Source organism: Oncorhynchus nerka, linkage group LG24 (genome assembly GCF_034236695.1).
Source record: "Oncorhynchus nerka isolate Pitt River linkage group LG24, Oner_Uvic_2.0, whole genome shotgun sequence".
Lineage (NCBI taxonomy): Eukaryota > Metazoa > Chordata > Actinopteri > Salmoniformes > Salmonidae > Oncorhynchus > Oncorhynchus nerka.
The window spans coordinates 56,836,149-56,860,239 of NC_088419.1; the positions used below are offsets into that span (position 1 = coordinate 56,836,149).

Sequence of the window (24,091 nt, forward strand, 5' to 3'; positions counted from 1 at the left end):
GAGTTTCATTTTCCTGCCCTGTAAATGTCCCATTGGTGCTTCGTTAAAGTGATTAAAAGTGGAGTAATGTGGTGAAATGCTTTATTGATTTTACAGGAAGAGGAATACACTCCCACACTGGAAACAGAAATGGAAGAAAAACCCATTTTTATTTCACAAAATTAAACCCTGCGTTGCAAAAACAAAGCAGTTATGAAAAATATCTACTTACAAATCTTAAACGCAAGCAAAGCTGTCTGTTCTGGGTTTAACAACGTTGAAGCTAATTTACTGCATTTTTATAGATGCTATTTGGAGAACAGCAAAAACAAGTAAAAATGACCCCAGACATTATCACATTGGTTGCTGTAGCTTCATTCACATACAGTATACAATTAGCCGCTACACATTAACTCAGCGCTGGGTTTAAAAACTATAATTTATTATGTAGAGGGATCTGTTAGCAGAACAAATATTTAATTTAAAAAGGTAAACAAATAAGATTGTTGTTCTTACAGTTTTAAATCTAATATCCTTGTTTTTTTCTACACATTTTGCCATGGGGTGGGGAGAAATGTTTGCAGTTTTAAAGATAATTCCCTGCGATTTTACACATTTCGCCACGTTAACATGATATCTGGGTGAGAGTGACTAACAAAATCAAATGGCTCCCCCTGGAGGTCAGGGTCCCTAGGCATGGTAATTCAGCCATGATAAGATAACTAGCAAGACTCATTTAGAAATTTAAAACATGTTAACTGACATGGGCTAATTGAGGGACAGATAAAGAGTAAAACTGCTGAAGCACAACCAAGTTTAGAAATTGCACCTTGTGTATTCTACCATTCTAACTCAACAGTAAGTTGAGACCCCAAATGAGTTAAAAATAAATAAAAATCAAATTCAAAAACATTGTAGCTATGGCTCTGAGTGAGAAATGCCTCTTGCATGTGTGTAGATCTTTGTTTTGGTCGTACTGTGTGAAGCGCATTGACTAGTTCCAGCAAAGATGTTGGGAAATGCGAGATGTGCGGCAGCTAACATGGCGAGAAACCTCATGCGGTGGAAAAAGTGGATGTAATATTTTTCTGAATTTTCTGTTTTTCGGAGTACCACCTGCAACTGAACACAGACATTTATAAGAGACGTGTTTCTTCCAAATCGAGACCAAAGAAAATATCGCCAAGTAGAGGCGAGTTGAAGAAGCACAGCAGCAATTTGTATATGGAAGCATATCATGTTTCGTTGTGTAGCTAGGCTAGCTCAAGAAACACAGACCAAAGACAAGATTGAGAGTGCTACAAATCAGAGAAAACACAGGAAATATTAGCAAAAGGAGACTCCATCCAAACTTTAGTTGGAATACAAAAATAAAGCATTTCTGGTCTAAAAGTCGCAGTTGTAGAGTGCATGTTTTCACTAAGCTTGGCAAGGTGGTTAAAGCTAACAGGGCAACCAAACAACATGTATGTATGTGTACATATATATTATAGATATGGCTTTGTTTCAGTTATACCAACACAAAACACACTACTAATGTTCCTTTGAAGACAAATCACCAGTCTGGATTCTTAAAAGGGCGGAATGCATCTCAACACAGTTGTAATATCTCAACCCAGTCGGAAATCTATGAGGGAAAAATACAATTGATCATTTGTCAGAGGACAATCAATATTAAAAAAAGGTCACGACTGTCAAATATACTGTAACAAATCATAAACTGGGAGGTACAGAAACAGGTGTGATGTAAATATTGAAAGCTACTCTGATATAGCCTATACGTTTCATCTGGAAGGATCTTGTTTGAAATCTCATTGTGTTTGCTTTGTCAGCACTCCCCTGCATATTAGCCAATCTACAGGGACTAAAAGATGAGGAGGAAGTGTTATGAGGGGAATGCAGCAAAGTAAGGCAGCAGTGCAGTACATACAACCCCTTTCTACCTCTGGCTCCGAGTTGCAAGTCTAGGTCTCAAATGGTCTAGTCTTGGTACCAGTCTGGGTCTCAAGCAATCTGGTGGTCTGGTTTTGCTGTGGGCCTTGATGGCAGCATATAGTCAAAACGTCTCATCTTTCCTCGGTCTCTGCAGCAGCATGTAGTCAAAGGTCTTGGTCTGGGTGTTGAGGGATCCGGTCTTGACAACTGTGGTCTCTGTTTCTACCGGAGGGCCAGTCAAACTGCCCCCTTTAGACACTACCGGGGTCGTTTTCATTAGGGCACACCGTAGCGAAACGTTGTGCAACGGAAAATGAAAACAACATTTTCTTATTGGACAAGTTCGGGTAGTCCCTCCCTGTTTCAGTCCCCTTTCTTCCGTTTGGTGCCTAATGAACACGACCCAGGTCTAGACCAGGGCGTAGTCAAACTGCCCCCTCTCTACGCCCTCCTTGTGTTCGGTCCAGGAGGAGGATGGCATGCGGCTGTAGGGGTCCAGCAGGATGCGGAAGCAGCGCACCAGCAGGAAGACAAGGAAGAGCATGAGGAGCCCCACGAAGGCAAAGGCCGTCCTCTGCTCCGCGTCGCCCCCCACCAGAGCAGGGCTGCTGGGGGGCCCAGGGAGGGAGGGCCCAGGGGACAGCAGCAGCTCATAGTCCAGGGTGGGGACATCGCTCATCCTCCAAGCAGCCCGTCGGCAGAACTTACACACAGACTGGATGGTGGGGGGAGCGGGCAAGAGGTGGGCCACAGTTGGGGGTACAACCAGACAGACGGTTGGACAGACTGATGTGTTCTAGTCAGCTTTTGTTTATCCTTTGAGATGTTAGTCTCTTTGAGATGAAGTGTCTACTTCAAGAGAGATTTGGTCTTGATCCCTTCTGACAGGGTGATAGACAAACAGTATGATCAGACCTAGGATCTCTTCCCCTCACAGTGACCCAACCGTAGGCAGTGGAAGACGACAACAGCACGTGTTCATCATAACCCTGTCGTATCCATTCACACAAACAGCCGCCCGGACAAATAGGACATGACACTAGCACCTGCCAGAGTGAATAAACAGCAGTACAACACAGGGAAGTGTAGTAGTACTCTCAATGGGGGCTAATAGCCAGGTGTTGTCTGTAGTGGATGGTGATTGCATGAGCTGACAGCAGCATGTGCCTCATGGTCAACAGGGCCAATAATATTTGTGAAAACAGTGTCATTTGGAGGGTTGCCTGTGTGTGTGTGTGTTTGAAATAATAAGGGAGGCTAGAATGCTAATCAAATTACAGGGCGGTCAGTGGATCAATGGCGCTGAATGTGAAAGCAACACGCAGCACGTCGGGCTAGCGTTAGATGCTAGCGTTAGATGCGAAATAAGCCTTTTTCTCCAGGGTAGGAACAGTGAGTGGTTTGATAAGTAGAGCCTCTGTCTATAGCCCTGTGGGTGTCTAACAAGGTAACACTTTCACCATGCAGTCTTCCGATAGATGTACTTTTAGGATTGAAAACTCCTTTCAAATATAGGGTACAAGAGATTTTGTTAAGTTCTGTGTCCGTCTGTGAATGGATTTGCACAGTCACTGGTAGGGTATGACTGTGTGGAAGAAGAGGACCTCTGAAAGAAGGCTTGGTTCCTTCTGGTGTACCGAGCCAAGCCTTACTCCGGGTCTGTAACCCAACAGTAACTGCTTCTCCTCCGCGTGACTTCACAACTTCCTCCCCTCACACAACCTGAAAGCACATGGAAAACATAACAGTCATCATTCCCTGACTAACATAATGTTGTATCCATTATTTATGATTGTTATGGGGTTTAAAATGATATGGTTAATGCTTGACCAAGAACTTCGTTTAGACCATATCCACGACAGAGAACTTTTAAAACCCTGCAAACTCCACTAAATACTCCCATTGTTAGACTAGGGTCAATAAGTAACAATTACATTCTGACATTTCCCAGCTGCTGTAGCGAGTGTTACACTGCTTGATTACAGTGGTATTAGAAGAGCATTAACCATAATGAATACACTCTTGTAAACGTTGATGTCGCAAATGTCACATTCGTACATCAGCGCACTGTTTCAGCAGTTATTTTTTTGCTAAATGAAAGAAGAAAAAAAAGTCATGTGGAATCAAATGGTTTCTCATTAATTATATAAAATCAGGACAGCTGGATCAGGTTTCAAATCAGAGGTACAGTACACCAGGCCATTACCAGACCATTCCCACAAACCCCATGCACAATGGCCCCATTCAGTGGAAAGAGAGGTAATTTGGCGCACAGAGAGGTTGGACAGAGCCAGGTTGGAGTACAGTTTTTTGGCATCTTCTACCTCTCCCCTAGCAAGCCGTCCTTGACAAGGTGCTTCACACATAACGCTGACACACTACTGTATCTAGAAAAAAAGTATGTGTCATTATACATTGTCACCTGTGCTAATACTAGTCTACACTGTAGACTCGCTCTCTCACTTCCTCTCTCTCCTCTCGACCTCTGAGCCGGAGATGGTGTGCTATTCTATCAGTGCTATTCAATCACCAGCTCCACCAGTGGTCTCCACTCCTGACACACAGCTCCCTACTGACTCTGGATGGCTGCCTCCCCAGTGGCCTGACACACAGCTCCCTACTGACTCTGGATGGCTGCCTCCCCAGTGGTCTCCACTCCTGACACACAGCTCCCTACCGACTCTGGATGGCTGCCTCCCCAGTGGTCTCCACTCCTGACACACAGCTCCCTACCGACTCTGGATGGCTGCCTCCCCAGTGGTCTCCACTCCTGACACACAGCTCCCTACCGACTCTGGATGGCTGGCCTCCCTACCGAGATGGCTGCCTCCCGGTGGTCTCCACTCCTGACACACAGCTCCTACTGACTCTGGATGGCTCTGGTGGTCTCCACTCCTGACACACAGCTCCCTACTGACTCTGGATGGCTGCCTCGACACACAGCTCCCTACCACTCTGGCTCTCCCAGTGGTGCCTCCCGGTGGTCTCCACTCCTGACACACAGCTCCCTACTGACTCTGGATGGCTGCCTCCCCGGTGGTCTCCACTCCTGACACACAGCTCCCTACTGACTCTGGATGGCTGCCTCCCCGGTGGTCTCCACTCCTGACACACAGCTCCCTACTGACTCTGGATGGCTGCTGTCTCCACTCCTGACACACAGCTCCCTACTGACTCCAGTGGTCTCCCAGTGTTCTCCACTGACACACAGCTCCCTACTGACTCTGGATGGCTGCCTCCCCAGTGGTCTCCACTCCTGACACACAGCTCCCTACACATGGCTGCCTCCCCCCTCCACTGACTCTGGATGGATGGCTGACTCTGGATGGCTGCCTCCCCAGTGGTCTCCACTCCTGACACACAGCTCCCTACTGACTCTGGATGGCTGCCTCCCCAGTGGTCTCCACTCCTGACACACAGCTCCCTACTGACTCTGGATGGCTGCCTCCCCAGTGGTCTCCACTCCTGACACAGCAGCCCAGTGGTCTCCACTGACTCCCTGGATGGCTGCCTCCCCAGTGGTCTCCACTCCTGACACACAGCTCCCTACTGACTCTGGATGGCTGCCTCCCCAGTGGTCTCCACTCCTGACACACAGCTCCCTACTGACACTGGATGGCTGCCTCCCCAGCTGTAAGTACTGGCTACATGCATGTTACACATTGAGCATGATGGTCTTTCATTAAAGCACTAAAATTGAGAACAGGAGTGAGGGTACTTTAATATAAATTGAGAAGGGGCTAAATTTGATTGCGTGCATGTGTGTAGTGGTTCATTTGGGAGGTGGGGGGGGTCCCTAGTTCAGGGGCGTGCACATACATCTAAAATATAATTTTTCAAAATTATCAGGCTGATTCAGCATAGTGGCTATAAATAAATAGGGTTGCCCATCTGCATTTACCCTATTGGGCTCATCATTAGCTAGATCACTTAGCCTAATGATCATAGAGTTATCTTGTTACTTGTTATAGTAACACTGATGACTTGAATGCCTACAAATGAACGATCCACTGGCACTCAGCCAACCAGGGATCATGTACTGTGAATATAATCAGAAGAGGCTAAGCAAGAAGGCTTACTCTGCCCAAAATCTGTGCACGAAAAATAAGACCAAAGTGAGGCATTTGGATGGGGGTTAATGAGTGTGGAATTTGGTCAACAAAAAAATGAATCGCTAATTTGCTGTGTGAGACTTATTTGTTTGAATAAAAGTTTCATAACGGTTTGGTTGCTAGAATGCACTGGTGTGTTTTCCCGCGACTGCATTAAGAATGTTAGTCTACAATGACTGGGCTCGCATTTCTCTCCCCCTGTGCACCACTCGCAATTTCAATGTGCCTCGAGAGGAATATAATTTTGTAGCATAGACTGCGACAGGCTGAACAATTGAATAAGTCAACTATTCCACTATGGGGTTTTTGCTGTTGATTCCTCGTGTTGTTGGTTGTAGAAAATTTAAAATGTGGACACCAATTTTATTTATTTTTGTTCATTAAAATAACAAAAAGTACCGGGTCTCGGAAACGGCGGGACCCGTGTATGTGTGCGTGTTTGAGCTGGAAACCTTGCAAGGTGACGTCTCCCTCTGACTGTGGGAGATAGTGCTGCCCAGCAGTAGTGGTTCCCTCTCCACTGACCAGTGCCTGCCCAGCATGGCACAGAGACCAGAGACAGATGGCAGCGCACCACAGGACACACACACAACTATTACATCACAACACAGTACAGGCATGCAGATCAGCCTGACTAGCTGTAAGACTGTCCATCTGCTTCTTCAGAGCCACACATGTCCCTCACAGCATGGGGGTTCATCACACGTGCACATAAGCCAAACACACACATACACACAATTGAGGCATCTCAATTATTCCCTCTGACACAAGTCCAGAATAGAAAAAGGAAGTAGAGAAGAAGTAAGAGAAAGTAGTAAAGTAAGTAAAAAAGGCATAACAGACTGACTGCTGGCTGAGAATGTCCCCCCTTGGGGAATGACAACGGGACAGGAAGTACATCTCCCTGCAGTACCTGTGGCTCCTTGCTTTGTGCCTGTGGGTCTCTGTGTGTGACAGAGACAGAGTACTTATGAAACTAGCTGCTGTTCAATAGGCTGGAAATCACCCTGAGACAAACATTTAACTAATCACCTGTCACATGTTCCAGTGAGCAGACTCACCTCCACACAAACAGTGGCTATGGATTCAATCATCCAATCATAGGAAACTTTAACTGGAGTTGCACTGTTCTTTAAAAAAGGTCGTTCCCTAACCCCCAAACTATTGATTTGACTTGGAATTGAACGTTTGCAAGGTTACATTTTAAATTTGGCAAGTGTACAGAGAGACCTAGCACTATCCAAATGTACGTTTCTGATATCTAGTAGCTTTGTAAAATACCAAACTCGTTAGAACGGACCTTGATCGTGTGCTAGAAAGAGGATATCACAAAGCTCTAACCACTCGCTCTTTCACTGAGGCGTTAAGGGAAATAATTGTTCTGTGGCTGTCAGTCAAAGTGTGTGTAGCCTTCTGTCACCCATGGTGGAACATCTCATCCAGGACAACATTCCTTGGTATCAGATGGATGCAGCAACTGCAACACTGGATTGGCCTGAGGCTGCAGGGGAAACTGCTGCTCTAGACTGTGCTGACCACGCTGTCTCTCATTCCATGTGCCAGAATGCTGCCGTTGGTGAGGACATTCTCACTTTTACTGTTAAGTAGAGGCTGCAAGTTTTACCAACAAAATATCTAGCACTCTGGCACCCTGCGAACCATGCCCCATTTTGTATTCTACATGAGTCAAATGTAATGGAGTCCATTGCCCATGTTGTGAATGGCTGCTATTCATAAAAGGATTTGTACATTGCTAGACATGACCGCCTTGTCAACCTGATAGCCAGCGAGGTGAAACAAGTAGTCTCACCAACAGCACACATGCATAAACATTATTGTGTAAGTGGAAGCTGGTTTGATGATGTGTTGTCTTGTGGGCCAAATACACCAGATTTTGTTGTTGTGGGGGAAGGCCAGGGGGAGGAGCTCCTTCTGGAAGTGGGCTGCTCATTGGACGGCTACATGGTGCAGGCCTTTGCCTAGAAGCTGCTTAAATACCAGCTCCTCGTGGCGCTTGGACAGTCTCGGGTGTAAGTGCAAGCTGGTGGCTCTGATATTTGGCAGTCTCGGCCACATACACAGGCTTGCAGTGCGTGGCCTCTAGATTCTGAGCCTGAAAAGAAAAACTAGGACAAAGCAATTGGCTAGGTACTGCTCTGTTTCAGCTGTTGTGGGCAGCCTAGCTGTTTGGCGGAGGTGCTTTCTGTACCCTTGAGTGCCATGCAGACATGTTGGGATCAGTGGAAAACTGATTGGATTTGAAAAATTAATTATTGTGTACTTTTTACCCCTTTCTCTCCCCACCTGGTAGTTACAGTCTTGTTCCATCGCTGCAACTCCTGTATGGACTCAGGAGAGGCGAAGGTCGAGAGCCATGCGTCTTGCGAAACACGACCCTGCCAAGTCACACTGCTTGTTTAACCCGGAAGCCAGCCGCACCAATGTGTGAGGAAACACCGTCCAGCTGGCGACCCAAGTCAGCTTGCAGGCGCCCGGCCCGCCACAAGAATTCGCTGGGACATGGAAACATGGACATGGAAATCCCGGCCGACCAAACCCTCCCCTAACCCGGACGACGGGCCAATTGTGCGCTGCCTCTTGTGGTCCCCCCGGTCACGGCCGGCTGTGACACAGCCTGGGATCAAACCTGGGGCTGTAGTGACACCTCAAGCACAGTGCTTTAGACCGCTGCGCCACTCGAGAGGCCCCTTTCAACCAACTTTTAACCTAAATCCAATGGCATGGTGAATTTTTGTTGATTAAACGTTTAATTGCTGTTAGTTGACAACTCAACCAAATGTAAATCAAAAATAGACGTTGAACTGACGTCTGTGTCCAGTGGGCTGAGTGTGTACAGTCACTCAGTGAGTGCAGTGTCAGTCAGGCAGTGGGAAGGAAGTCGGAAAGGAAGCAGGGAGATTGCTCCGCTTATTTTCTTCCTCGTTAGCCATCCCTCCAACCATCACCCTCCATCAGGCTCACCCGCCCGCTCCATTACTCCATGAGGACACTTCCTCTCAGCCCTGCTGCTGGAACGAGTCCTCTGAGAGGTGCAGAGGGGACACAGGCCTCATCACTCTTCATAGAACACCCCCCCCCGGGTGCGCCTGCACACAACCATTGGTCACACCGATGGTGACAGAGCTCATCAGAGTAAATGAAGAAATAGATAAATGACATTCATTTACCTTACCAGCCCCCGCTCTGCCCTTTCCATGCTCTCTAAGTGTGCACACAGGCGCACACACACACACAACCTGCAGTAACGTGACAGGGCAATATCTTTTCATTAAGTCCAACACCATTACTGTATTATCAAGCCCCGTCTAACTGCAACCCCTAAATACATTCTTCACTTGGCTCAGCAGGAAGAGGGAAACAATAAAAGGCTTGATTTGTCATTATTTACGGCTAGTCTGAGTCCTTTCTGTAATAGTAATTAAAGTTGACGAGAGAGGGGGAGGGTACAGAAAGCGAGAGCAAAGTAAAGAGAAAAAATAAAGAGAGAAACAAAGGGAAAGATAAAGAGACAGGGTACAGAGAGCGAGTGAGAAAGAGTGAGTGACAGAGAGATAAAAAGAGAGATGGAGCCCCCTCCTGTAAAAATCCTAACATCCTCCAGTCTCACAGGACTACAGGGAATTAAATAAACACTTTCCAATTCAGTGTTTATAAAGATAAAAGTGGAATTGAGAAAAGGGTAGAGGAGTCAGTCAACAAACCTCAGGTTGTTTGCATGAAAAACATACGCTAATACTATACAGAAGAGGCGAGACTGTATGGTCCATGGGAGATCCTATTGATGCTATCCATCATGGCACTTATTAACGTGCTTCTTTGATTTGAGCCATGTCTAGATATACTAGTGTTTGTCCTTTTCCATTCATCACAGCATGAAGGGGACTCTAACTCTGACAGAAAAGCAGTATAGCACCAGGTCACCTTGGGCTCCCAACAACAAAACCAACCAAATTTCAACCGCAACCACCAGTCTATATAAAAAAACACTACACCCTCACCCACCTCTGTTCAAGGGGACTTTAAGAGACAACACAAGACAAAAATTGGCAAAGTGGCATTTCCATTTACACTTAGGATTCCTCTCAAGCTATGGCCCTGGTCTCTCACGGACGCTGTACTTAATGATGCAGGCCGCCATTCAAAACACTGCTGTAATTGAGATCAAGTTAAGCAGATAAACATACAGCTGTTCCATCTTGAAGTGCCTGTTAAGCCCTCTGCCATCACCTTCTAGTCAGCCTGCCACTTTAATGAGAAGAGGACCAAACTCTTTGTTTTGCAGTGTGCATGTTGAGGTGCTGGTGCATAAACAAACAAACAAAACATTGTAGCGACTAAAAACTAAAGCGAGATGAATTGTATATTCATACATTCTCCAGGCATGTCAATTTACATGTATAAAAATGTACTTTTCTCCCATTCGCCACTCGTAAATTTGAAGTATAGGCCATTCAGACCTGATGAAACTGTGTCCTTTGGAGATGAGGAATTGTCCATGGCTTCCCTTAAACACATTTATCACCGTGATGCATGACAGGCAGAGGCAGGACAAATCTGCTCTAGACAGGAGCACAAAGGCTCCGCGTTTCCTTTTACAAAGCCCACTCTTATCCCACAGACGCATCATGCAGAATATTTGAAGCACTGACGTGATCAGTCAGTTCAAATTCCTATTAGTGTTTGAATCAGTTATGGAGACAAATGTATTAGAACGTGAACATGTGCCCTGCTGGGCTGGTGTTGTGCTAGACAAAGGGTCACCTGGTAAGAGAGGAAAGCAGCTCACTTCAACCTAGCTGGGGAGAGGATCCTCCTCTAGTTTAGAATGGCTGCTTCCACTCCAGGATGTTAGTGTAATTTTCCTGATTGTCTGAGCCGTCAGTGTGTGTGTCGCACCGCAGGGAGGCTGTGGCCTTCTATAAAAGAGCCCATGCTGCTGATGAGTAATATCAGTCTTCAGTGTCCCTCAATACTGACTGAGAAAACAGCCTCCTCTCAGAGGGTGGGATGTAGGCAGTACCCATTTAGAAATATCTCACTAGTACAAACACATACCCTACAGTACACACACACACACACTTTCGTGGGGTCCTTTCTCTCACTTCATTCTCAGTTTATATTTATCTACATTTCCCTGTGAAAAATCAGAACAGGACTGTCTCAAAGAACAACAACACCGAGAAAAGACCATCAATGCAACCCTGTGTCCCTACAAGACTGCCAAGGTGAAGGGCAGCCTTAGAACAACCACTCCCCCCACCAGTCACAGAGAATATCACTCAGTCTGGTCAAACCCACCTGAAAACACATATTTAATTTACATCCCAAATCACACCATGAAATATTCAGCGAGACGAGGGCCATCCGAAGTGGCAGTGAGTGAGGCAGCGTCCGACAGGGCTCGCTCTGGCGGGGCCCCCAGCCACTCATCCCAGACCCCCCACTGTCAGCCGAACTGCCAGACGCGTGTAAGGAACTGAGACCCCACTGAGAAAGAGGTGGACGGATGCAGGGAGAGATAGGAAGAGCGGAATGCTAATCCCTGTGATTCATGTCTGTATTCATGGAGAAACGGGCACGATAGTCAGCCAGGCAGACAAACATCAATCAGAGGGATCTGGGAGGGAGCGGGTGGCAGGAATATGGAGATGTCAGCAGTCCCAAAGTCAGAGGACAGCACTTTTCTCTGTTCTGAGTATTCTGACTGTCCCCACAGCGGACCATCGGGGCCCGTGCCAGATCACGGAACATCAACGCATTACATTACACGCTCCGAAGAGCACCAAGGCAAAGAGTCAGCAAAGTCAAAACTTTACTGAAAATGTACAAAAGGTCAGAAAGGTTAGAGAAACTTTAAGGATACAATACATTTCAGTCTGTGAAGACATGCTGACAGATTGGGACCGGATAGTACACGCCCTCTTTTCTCATCTCTGGCCACAATGTTAAGTCTGTCTTTTAGATTAAATGAAAGGGCAGTTGAGAACTAAAAACACAGATTCCCCAGTCAAGCTGATAACTGGGCTCCACATATACAGGACATGCTGACTGTCCAGATCCCATTCACATTCAAAGGTATAAATTGAGCCCTGAAGAATGGATTTAGCAATAAAGAGTTTGTCCCCACAAAGACATGGATGCATGACGTTGGTAAAGTCAGAGTCAGTAAAACTGATCGCTGGGCTAGGGGGAAATCCTCAAGCCTCAGAATCATATCTATCAAAGAAAAGCAGACCTAACACATTTAGAGAAGAAAGGGAGAGCTTAACAGAATAACCCTTAACAGTCAGCAGATTCTAGTCCAAGTAGGCAGTTGGCCACCACACAAAGACAGGTTTAATACTGGAGGTCTGGCTCGGTGTGGGAGGCTAAAGGGCTATCTTTAATAGTGCTCCACACTCTCAGATGAAGAGAGGAGGTCATAAAACCCGGCCCAGTGTCAATTATCAAATGGCTCCAGGATATAGGGACGATGAATATTTGAAGAGAGATCTTCGGCAGGAAATCAAACCGAGGAGGATGGTAATACAATGCAACACAATTCAGAGGAGGCCCTTAGGAAATCTGTGCTGTTTGTGAGAGACCTAAGCTCGAATAGCTCTGACTCCAGGTGTCGAGGAGGCAATAGATGTCCGTTCTGTATGCACAGCGGTGATAGCCCATTGCTCTTCCCTGTGTGTGTGTGTGTGTGGCCGCTGGCCCTGCTGTAACATCGACTGGGCTGTAGTGGAGCGGGTCAAAAGTTTGAAGTTCTTTGGTGTCCACATCACCCACGAACTATCATGGTCCAAACATAACAAGACTGTCGTGAAGAGGGTACAACAAAAAACCTTTTCCCCCCTCAGGAGACTGAAAAGATTTGGCATGGGTCCTCAGATCCTCAAAAGGTACTACAGCTGCACCATCGAGAGCATCCTGACCGGTTGCATCACCACCTGGTATGGCAACTGCTTGGCATCTGACTGTAATGCGCTAGAGGGAAGTGCGTACGGCCCAGTACATCACCGGGGCCAAGCTTCCTGCCATCCAGGACCTATATAATAGGCGGTGTCAGAGGAAAGCCCATAAAATTGTCAGAGACTCCAGTCACCCAAGTTATAGACTGTTCCCCGCTACCGTACGGCAAGCAGTACCGGAGCACCTAGTCTAGGTCCAAAAGGCTCCTCACAGCTTCTACCTCCAAGCCATAAGACTGCTGAACAATTAATCAAATGGCCACTGGACTATTTACATTGACCCCCCCACCCCCCTGTACACTGCTGCTACTCACTGTTTATTATCTATGCCTAGTCACTTTACCCATACCTACAAGGTACGAATTACTTCAACTAACCTGTACCCCCGCACACTGACTCGGTACCGGTACCCCCTGTATGTTAGCCTCGTTATTGTGCTACTATTTATTATTATTTTTTACTTTAGTCTATTTGGTAAATATTTTCTTAACTCTTTTTGAACTGCACTGTTGGTTAAGGGCCTGTAAGTAAGCATTTCACGGTAAGGTCCACACTTGTTGTAGTCGGCCCATGTGACAAATAAAGTTTGATTTGATCTAATAGCACACATATAGATGGAGGACAATATAAAAGATAAGCAGCTGCTCCTGGTGTTTCCTATTAACATCCGTTATGAAACAGGCAAAGAGCAGGACATAATGAGGATCAAATGAAACATGTAGTCCAGGAGTATTCACACCGGTGGTCCGCATACTGCAGGGGGTCCACGGAAATATACACACACACACTACCAGTCAAAAGTTTGGACACCCCTACTCATTCAAGGGTTTTTCTTTCTTTTTTTTTTTACTATTTTCTACATTGTAGAATAGAGAAGACATCAAAACTATGAAATAACATAAGGGATCATGTAGCAACCCCCAAAAAAGTTCAACAAATCAAAATATAAAATGTTAGATTCTTTAAAGTAGCCATCCTTTGCCTTGATGATGGCTTTGCACACTCTTGGCATTCTCTCAACCAGCTTTGCCTGGAATGCTTTTCCTTCACGCTGCGGTCCAACTCATCCCAAACCACCTCAATTGGGTTGAGGTCGGGTAATTGTAGAGGCCAGGTCATATTATGAGTGTATTTTTAATTTAACCGGCTAAACAAGTACTCTTAGCGAAAATGTGTTCAGACTTAGCCTAGAAATGTATTTTAGAGTTTACAAAATAATGAAAAACTATTGACCAAATCTATTCATTTTAAAATGTTGATTATGTCTCCTTGCCATTATCATTCACCTGATAAGACAAAACATGTTAAAAATAAAAAAGTATTTAAGTATGATGGGTGGCCGGTTTTCCCGGGAGGGGGTCCCTGGGTAAGAAAAGGTTGAAGATCACTGATTTAGTCTGATTGTCAGTTTTAAAATTTTGGCGTTGACTGCGTCTAACCAATCACACACACCTAATAGTTAAAGAGGTGGGTTATTTTTAATGCACCATTGGGGGTTAGAATAGAAATATCAAAAACAAATATGCTAATTAAATGTGTATTATTATTATTTTTTAATCCTGCTAATGTAGCCCTCGCTTGTTTGACTTCTTTACACTAATTGTATGGGTTGGGAGCAAGTCCCCAGGGTTCCAGTCAAGAAGCACACTTTCCACTGTGCTCAGGACACTTTCAGTATTGCAGTTTAGCTGAAGTCGAGACAGCCTAAAAAGACAATTTCATTTTCACCCTCGTGCCCAAAAAAATATCCATAGAATTATTCAAGTAATTGTCTTGAAGGCAATTTATTTTCCATCACAGCCAAAGATATTAACTCGCACTGCTCCAGAGCACTACTGCACTACTACACAGGCATTATCGTCTTTGTAAAGCAGATGGCAACCACCACGAAACGGCGTACGATTACGTTGGATACGGTCTACAATTCATGTACTACTAATGATAAGAACCAGAAGGGAAGTGTGACATATTTTACCTATGACGTTTGTGAACAGAGAATCTTGACCGGTTTTGTACCCCCGGCAAGGCACCAGTGCGAACTGCCATCTTCTACAAACGACTTTGTCATCTACCGCTTTTACAATGATCATCGTCCTCTATAGAGGGACATTTGACTGGGACAAAGAAATTGAGTGCACTCACACCATTTGTATGTCTCAAAATCGGTTTACACGTTGTCAAGGAAGGCAGTCACGTGTTGCAAAGCAGAGGATCACTGGAGGAAGCTAAGCTATTAGAATCACACGGACACCTGTTACACTTCCAGTATTCTTCCTTCAGTAAATATTACAAATGATTTTCCTTGCTTATTCGATGACATTGCTTAGATACCAGTCTCCTTTCAAACCAAAATAGACCGTATGCACATCATACATAGGAACTGTTACACGAACACACTCACTGTCATACAATTTCATGGCACTTTGGTATTTGGTCCACGTCATATAGGAGGCTGCAGGTTATTCCATGGTTCACCTTAATTTGTTTGAAAACTGTATTTTCTGTGAGTGCACTCACTGTTCCCGATCAGCCAAGTTTCATTATATTCTTGTTAGATGATGTATAGCAGAAATATGGCCTCTCTGAGAGTAGCATGGCTGGACATTGTAATTCAGATGAAGTGTGTTCACTGTAGCTTCTGATGGGATTATACCCTGTGTTTAAAATCCAAAATAGATCCCTCTAACTACTATTATCTCATCAGGCTCATGACATGAGTGATATTAAATCCTATTTGAGCACCTTGACACAAAACAATGATATATCGTTTTGTTATGGTCCAAGAAAGCATACAAATGCCTTTTCACATAATGAAAAAAAACTAAATCATCTTAAAAGCAATGTAAACAATTGCACATTAGTATCATAAATCATAACTGACAGTAACATTTTTTTGCTGAATAATATTGTGCCAAAACAGTATTCCCAATATTCTGCTTCAGTCAGAGCATTCACAGAAACATTTTATTGCTGCACTTTGGCAAAGGTACTATAATTAGCTAATTCCCAGCTAGCACATATCGTTCTGAGAACCATATGTTTCTTAGAGATTGGTGAGAATGTGGTCGTTCTATGGTTATTTTGCATACAACACCCTGTTAATTCAGGTCTATTAACCGCTGATCACGTCTCAGTCCGAGGCATGTAAACACTTAGCATGTCATGCTTGTTTACATGTAACCGAAGTGAAATGGCTAGCGAGTTAGCAGTGGTGCGCGCGAATAGCGTTTCAATTGGTGACCTCACTCACTTTGAGACCTTGAAGTAGTGGTTCCCCTTGCTCTGCAAGGGCTGCGGCTTTTGTGGAGCGATGGGTAACAATGCTTCGTGGGTGACTGTTGTCTGTGTGCAGAGGGTCCCTGGTTCGAGCCCGGCGATGGGACGTACTAAAGTTATACTGTTACATTGATGCCGTTGACCCGGCCGCGCCCACTAATTGACCACTCCTGATCATAATGAGTGCTTGTTTCCTTTGAAATGGGGTCTGTTTGAATAGACTAAAATTAACAGCTTTGTATGTGTAAACAAACATGGCATGCTAAGTGTTACATGCCCTCGGACTGAGACGTGGTCAGCAGTTAATAGACCTGAATTAACAGGGTGGAATTATGAGGCTGAGAAAAGTTAGTGTTCAGTATCAGTTCTCTTTTGTTCATGTTTTGTCTAAATCAATCATCACGTATACATTACAACTGCATTGTAGTGTTAAAGTATTTTCACATTCCATATTGGGTATCAAAATAAAGGTCTCAAATTCAAAAAGCCATCTCCATACATCTACAAATTCACATTTTACCTTTCACTAATAGTCAAATGAATAGTGAATATAACATGAGGCTATTCAATCAGTGTAGCATTCAGCATATACCAACAAAAGCTATTTGGAATGTCGAACCATGAAGTTGTACCAGAAAAGGCTACATCACATTATATAGAGCTCACTGTACTAGCAGTGTCAATTCCCATAACGCTACAAATCACTGGAGCCCTGTGCTAAACAATGTTAGAAACATTACATTCTAAACTATCAATATTCAAGCTCACAATTGCTGAAACCCAATAGCGTAGAGCTAGCTAGTGCTTAGCAAAGCTACATTTGGTTAGAATAAAGTTAGCGAACTGTTAAATGCTATTTTGAATGCTAATACAAACACATTCTATCGACACATTGCATATGTACAAATATTACCTGAAGTAAACAGAGCCTTTGTTCATAGAAAAGAAAACAGATAGGAGCTAAAAACATTGTTGAAAAAGTCTAACATTTCAGACACCATCTTGTTGCCTTTGCTTGCATGTAAACCATTAGCAACCATTGCTTAACGAGGAAAATACAAACCAGTTAACCCAATTAAAACTCCCTTCAAACATCTCCAAAATCTTAGACTATGTAGTTAACCATGATATCTCAATATTTCAGGACTCATATTGTACTTTTACACCTTTACATTCCTGAATGATAAGAGAGAAAGTTAGTGTTCAGTATCAGGCATTTTCCAAGACTGAAGAAACATCCAAGACCTCACGATCCCACTAACACTCCCAATTGACATCACAGCTCCCACTAGTGGTGGTAACCATATACATTACCTTCAAAGCAAATACCTGGGAGACCTAGAAAATTAAAGGGATGGTGCCATAAAATAAATAAAACGTCAAAACTGTGTGCGTAACACACTCCCTAACAAAAAGAAAATTGCTCCTGACATTTAACCCTTATTTACATGTCATTGGTATGTATAAGTGCTTCACTTTAAATTATTTCCTATTAATACGGTAAGGCACTAGTGTGGGGTAGGGTAGTGTTTGGTAAGGCTGTGGAATGTCATACGTTGGAATTCCCCAGACTGTCATAGGTGGCACCCCAAAAACCTCTAGTGTTTGATTGCGGTGTGTGGCTGGAAGGATGGCTGACCTAGCGTGTGCTAAGAAGCATCTGTGCAGGCCTTCTCTCACGTGTGGGCCTCCTAGCCTGTCCAACCTGCGTCAACTAGTGGGGGGTTTACTAGGAGTCTTTCCTCTTGCACAGGTGTTCTTCGTACAGGTATTCTTCGTCCATATCCATCTCTGTGTCTGACCGTGCTGGTTCAGTGGGTAAGTATTCCTCTTCTTGTTCTCCTCCTTCCGACTCGTCTGGTCTTTGGATTTTTCTTTCAGGTGCAATAACTCTGGTAGGTACAGCGTCGTGTGGGTCCTACACGTGCTGGGTTCCTCGGAGTATCATAGATTGTCTGTTCTTTGCTATTTTCTTACAGGTATTATCAGCCAGGCATGTGCTCCTGTGCTTTCGTCATCCGAGTCTTGTATCATTGTTTTGGGTCAGCTCTTCCTTTTCTCTTTAGGTGGGTTTGTCTGTGCAGGCTGCGGCGGTAAGTCTGCAGGTAAGTCGTTGACTAGGTGCAGGAGATTGCGGTGGAAGGTACAGGTCTTGTTCCCACCCATCTTTGGACAGAGTTTGTACACTGGATTGTAACTCAATTGCTCTTTAACTACATATATTGTCTTTTCCCAGTATGACCTCAACTTTCCAGGTCCACCTCTCTCACTTAGGTTTTCGTACAAGGACTGTAGCCGGTGTGCGTTCTCAGCATCTGAAGTAGGGTCCTATGGAATATTTCAGCCGAGTTGCCCTGAGGGTGATAGGGAGATGTCCTTGAGTGAACCACTCCAGTCATTTGCTGCAGTGTTTTGAAGAACTTGTTTTCAAACTCTCAACTTTGATCGTGGTGTAACTGGGAGTGGTATCCGAACCTTGGGATCAAGTCATTGAATATCATTTCAGCTACTGTTCTTCTGGATTTGTTCTTGGTCGGATACGCTTGTGCGAATCTTGTGAAATGATTGATGACTACCTGGATGTAATCAAAGCCACCTTTGCTGGCCTCCAGATGCATGTAGTCGATAGAGACTAGCTCTAGTGGTGAACTTGTGGTTGATATTGCCAGTTGGTGCTCGTACATGTGTGACTGGCTTCTTTTGCCTGATACAGCGCCAATGTCTTCCAACATGAACCATGTCATCATTAACACGTTGTTTCAAGACCATTTGCTTGTACAGGCCTGGTAAGACTAGCTCATGACTTTGACTGGTTCTCCGGTACAGGAGACCATTGTCAATGCGTAGTTTTCCCCATTCATGCATCAGTTTCATGGTAGCAGCAAGCCCCTTGTCAGAGGCATCAGCGTGGTGCATGAAGGCAAGTCAAAGTTGAGGCAGGCTAAGACAGGTGGACTGGCTAATGTGTCATCTCCCAAGGGTGCTTTAGTCCATTCCACTGGAGAACTTTGACTTCACCCACTTCAAGCTGGGCACTGTGGGTGGGTCGTCTTGTGACGGAAGGTTTGGCCCAACCTACCCTGTCTCTCACTTTCATGGCTTGTTATTTTGATTACATGCCTCAGTAATGCTTTATCTGATAGGGTAATAAGAGAGGAGGGGTCTTAATTCTGCCACGACCCCATTTTCATATCAGGCGGCTTCACTTAGTTTGGGAACGGCTGCGCTAATGTCATGAGACTAACCAGGAACGGCACCTGTATTGACAGATCTGGATCACCGTTTGCCCAGGCGGTCCATCCTTACCTCGACGTGCTGCTCTTTTCTCCTAAGTGAGACCGAAACAAATGTTTCAGCTCAGCAACAATCCTTTCATTCTTATTTATTAGCATGTCTTTAAAGTTCTGGTTCGATGATGCAGAAGACACCTGTGATGATTTCAGCTTTACTGTGTTTTAATGTTAACCCCTCTTATTTGTTTACATATGCTGTTGTAACTAATGTCAGAAGTGTTGTCACCTATATATCTGGTCACTGGACTACCTTCACATCCTGGACTACCTTCACAACCTCATCAATAGCATCCTTTATAAAACAGTAACTGAGCCATACCCCTATCCTGTAGCTCAAGCAGGGTCTTGCAACACATGAATTCACACACTATCAAAACAACCTTCCTCATTAGACTTGTTTAGCTTAGTTGGGTCTAGCTCTGCTACCACATCAAGACTTTCAACTGGAAAACTTAAATGAGATGCCAGTGTAGGCAACCTTTTCTTAATGGCCCAGACCCTTTTTGTCATTGGACATGATGCACGCTTCCAAACACTTAAGGTACATAGTGCTGCACTCCTCTCAGTCAGGATCCCCTTTCATGAGTCGCCCACTTGTAGCCCTCTCGCTCCGGTCAAGCGTCATGCTGTCTCTGGTTCATAAATCTATGGATCAGATACCTCCAACAGGTGGCGCCAATCCCAGACGAGCCTGAAAATCTGTTACACTTCTCGGACAGACGTGGTCAGCAGAGACTTGAATCAACAGGGTGGAAAGATGAGAGGTTAGTAGTTTTCAGGAGCAGGCATTCTCCAAGATTTTTTAAATGTCGTTTTTTTTGTATCTTTCTTTTCGGTTTGTCAAGTACACATTACAACTGCATTGTAGTATTAAGTCTTTTCACATTCCATATTGGGTATCAAAATAAATGTCTCAAATTCAAAAAGCTACCTCCATACATCTACACATTCACATTTTACCTTTCACTAATAGTCAAATGAATCGTGCAGATAACCTGAGGCTAATAAATCAGTATAGTATTCAGCTATTTCATGTAAAACAATCCAATTGTACCATAAAAGGCTACATTACATTATATAGAGAGCACAGTACTAGCAGTGTCAAATCCCATAAAGCTACAAATGACTGGAGGCCTGTGCTAAACAATGCTAGAAACATTACATTCTAAATCATCAACACGTGAGCTAACAATAGCTGAAACCCAATAGCGTAGAGCTAGCTAGTGCTTAGCAAATCTAAATTCGGGTAACAAAGTTAGCAAACTGTTAAATGCTATTTTCTTAACAATAAACACTTTCAACACATTCTATCGTCACATTGCATATGTACATATTACCTGAAGTAAACTGTGACTTTGTTCATAGAAAATAAATAAAATAGCAAGATTGTTTGCAAAAGTACAAACAGTTTGGATGCCATCTTGTTCCCTTTGCTTACATGTAAACCATTACCAACCTAGCGTACCTCCATTACCTATAATGGGGAAAATACAAAACAATTTTTTTCACTCGGTTAAAACTCCTTTCAATTACCTTTGAACATCAAACTCATGGACTATGTAGTTAAGCATGCCATCTTAATATTTTGTGAGTCATATTGTACTTATGCACATTACATACCTGAATTAACAGGGTTGAATGATGAGTCGGAAAAAAGTTAGCAGTGTTCACTATCAGGCATTCTCCAAGATAGAAGAAACATCCAAGACCTCACGATCCCACTAACGCTCCCCATTGTCACAGCCCCCTAGTGGTGGTAACCATATACATTACCCTCAACGCAAATACCTGGGAGACTGAGAAAATTAAACAAGGGGTGGCTCCATTAAAAAACGAAATAAAGACAAAAATATGACCATAAATATTTGTGTGTGTCACGCTAGCTTCATCCTGGTGGCACAGTGGACAGAAGATAATAGGTTTGAATCTCACTGATGCCATGTCACAATACAAAATAAGAGTTTGCATGATTAATGTCTAAGGAAATTAATTTCCATGTGAAATTAATTTCCATGTGTCCTATCTGTGCTTGGAGTTTTAAAAAAGTTACCCAAAAATAAGCTAGCAGGATTATTAAAAGGCTCATTGAAACAATAAGTAAATTCCCTTTTCAGAGCGTTAATAAGACCTCCCTGGAAAACTTTCAAGGAACCAGAGTAAAACGTTCTCAGAACCTCCCTGCAACCTAAAAATACATGTTCCCAGAAAAGGACACATTTTAAAATCTGTTCTCAGAAGTTTTTACCATTCAGGAAAAGTATGGCTTTGTTCCCACAACCAATGTGAAACCATAAACATACATTCCCACAACTTCCAAGGAACCAAATGTACTAGCTGGGTTATGTCTTGGCATTTGTTGAATTTATATATTCTGTAGTCAACTATATACTATTAAGAAAGACATTGAGGCAACTCAGCAGAACATACTTTATGTTAGCATCAGTTTGGTAGAGCTAAACAGCTGACTATATGGCTGCGAAGTCTACACTACTGTAAAATACTGATCAAATATATATTTTTTAATTATCTGTAAAATGTTTTGTATTCTTTTACAATACAGGGACACTTATTGACAGGGGCCTCAATTGGGTATGGCGGTCGCCATAACCTAGCTCAACACCAACCATTTAAAATAGGCTTCTAAAATGATTCAAATCTCGTTTAAAGGCAAATGCAGTTTAGCGTTTTGATACTGACTTTAGGACCATGCGGACTCCTGAGAGCAGGAGGTTAGGCTCGTCTCAAACCAGTGCAAAGGTAAAGTTGGCTGTAATACAGATGTAGGATTAGTTTGCTACAGCAGGACAATAATCATGCAGAAACAGGAAATGTGAATTATAATTAAACAATTTCGTTAGGGCAAATCAAGTTTGAAATTACAAACTTTACAAGCCTTTCTAAAACTCAATTACATTACAAGTTTGCATTTCCTGCTTTGCAGGAATATTCTCCAAAACAAAATTAAGATCTTACATCTGTAGATGGCTTTGGCTAGGTAACTGCCGTTTGGTTTAACAATGACATAAAACTAAACTCGAGTTTTAATCATGGTGCTGTGCTAGTGCGTAGCAGCTAATTCTTGTATGACATGTTGGTAGAATGGTAAATCCCCTATTTGACTGAGGCGAACGAAGCTACAGCAACAAGGTGATAATGGCTGGAGTCAATTTTGCTTGTTTTTTGCAGTTCTCCAAATTGCATTTTAGTTTTTAAATTGTGAAAAAATGCAATAAATTAGCTTCAATTTGACACAACACCAGACCACAGGTTTAGCTGAAATGACGCCCCTGCTTATTGACATGCAATGTATTTAAAAGCCCCTGTGCCTTACATATATTTTCCACATTACTACAGTATTTCCAAAGTCACTTCGAAAACGCAGATTGACATAACTACTTTCACATGCGCCTCAAAACCTATGACAGCCTATCAAAAACAATGTTTTTCAAAACTGTAGGGTAATAGTGTTAACAAACCTGAGTTCTTGAGAGGTGACAAGTCTTTATTCTTTACAAGAGTCCGGTTTGGTCCAACTTCGTGCGCTGTGATGTTCGCTCGTCCCAAAAGCATGTGTGCTCTTGCGCTTTGCTGCCTGGGGACGACTATATGATATGAGGGCTGTTTTTGCGCGAGACTCTTAAAGCACCCCACCCACTTCCCTTTCTGGAGACAGTCATCCAATCAGGAAAAAATACATCACATAACACAGTAACACAAATGATAGTAGCCTACTGGAATATTATTTGTGTCATACCTTTTGTACATTATTAATGTATACAAGTGTGAGGACATTGCATGTTTTTCATTCCATGGGGCACACAAATGCCATCATCTGCGTTCCTTTGACACCTCATAAGGCTTCAAGATACTGTGGTGAAATTCAGGCACTTAACCCTTACCCCTTTTAGGGTCTAAAATATGAATGTTAATCCAGCCCTCTATTTTTAGGGCTCCCCCATCAGTCATTGTGTAATTTCAACACTGCAGTATGCATCAACACTGCATACTGCCCTATAAAACTGATGGGACTCCATACCTCCCACCTGTCTACTCACCTTTGACTCTGTTCATCTGCCACATGGCAGCCCAAAGCTCATTTTGATATTAACCCCTAGTCCTCCAGACTATTCATTTTATTTTTGTCTAGCCCTTATCCCCAAATGTTCCTTATAAATCTCTAAATCTGATAATACTGAATGAGTAGCCTGCTAGTGTGCTGAGTTGAGTTTCTACTATGTGTGTTGGGCTCTGACTGGACCATAAGATGAGCGAGAGTATCAGTTACAGTGAAGTCAATACTCATCTACAGTCTCTGCTGTGTCTCTGCCAGATCTCACCTCACCACCACCCCTGTTCCTCTTTCACCTCCAAACATGCCTCCTCCAGCCTGACCATCCATCCTTTCCCCTCTCTGCTTCTCCATCCATCCTCCCTCCATCCCCAGTCCCAGGACCTTTCTCCCAGGCTTCGGTCCATGGGAGGTGGCAGCTGGCCCAACTGTGCCACCTGCTGCCATCCT

General features: G+C 43.9%; 1 protein-coding gene across 1 annotated transcript; it reads right to left on the bottom strand.

The window, feature by feature from the left end:
* Positions 1–64: 64 nt before the first annotated feature.
* Positions 65–23,184, bottom strand: LOC115108252 (cortexin-1-like). Its single transcript, XM_029632381.2, has 2 exons — positions 23,049–23,184; positions 65–3,636 (listed from the first exon to the last, which is right to left on the bottom strand). The coding sequence occupies exon 2, from the start codon at positions 2,591–2,593 to the stop codon at positions 2,324–2,326; it is 270 nt and encodes an 89-aa protein (XP_029488241.2). The 5' UTR covers positions 2,594–3,636; positions 23,049–23,184; the 3' UTR covers positions 65–2,323.
* Positions 23,185–24,091: the final 907 nt, after the last annotated feature.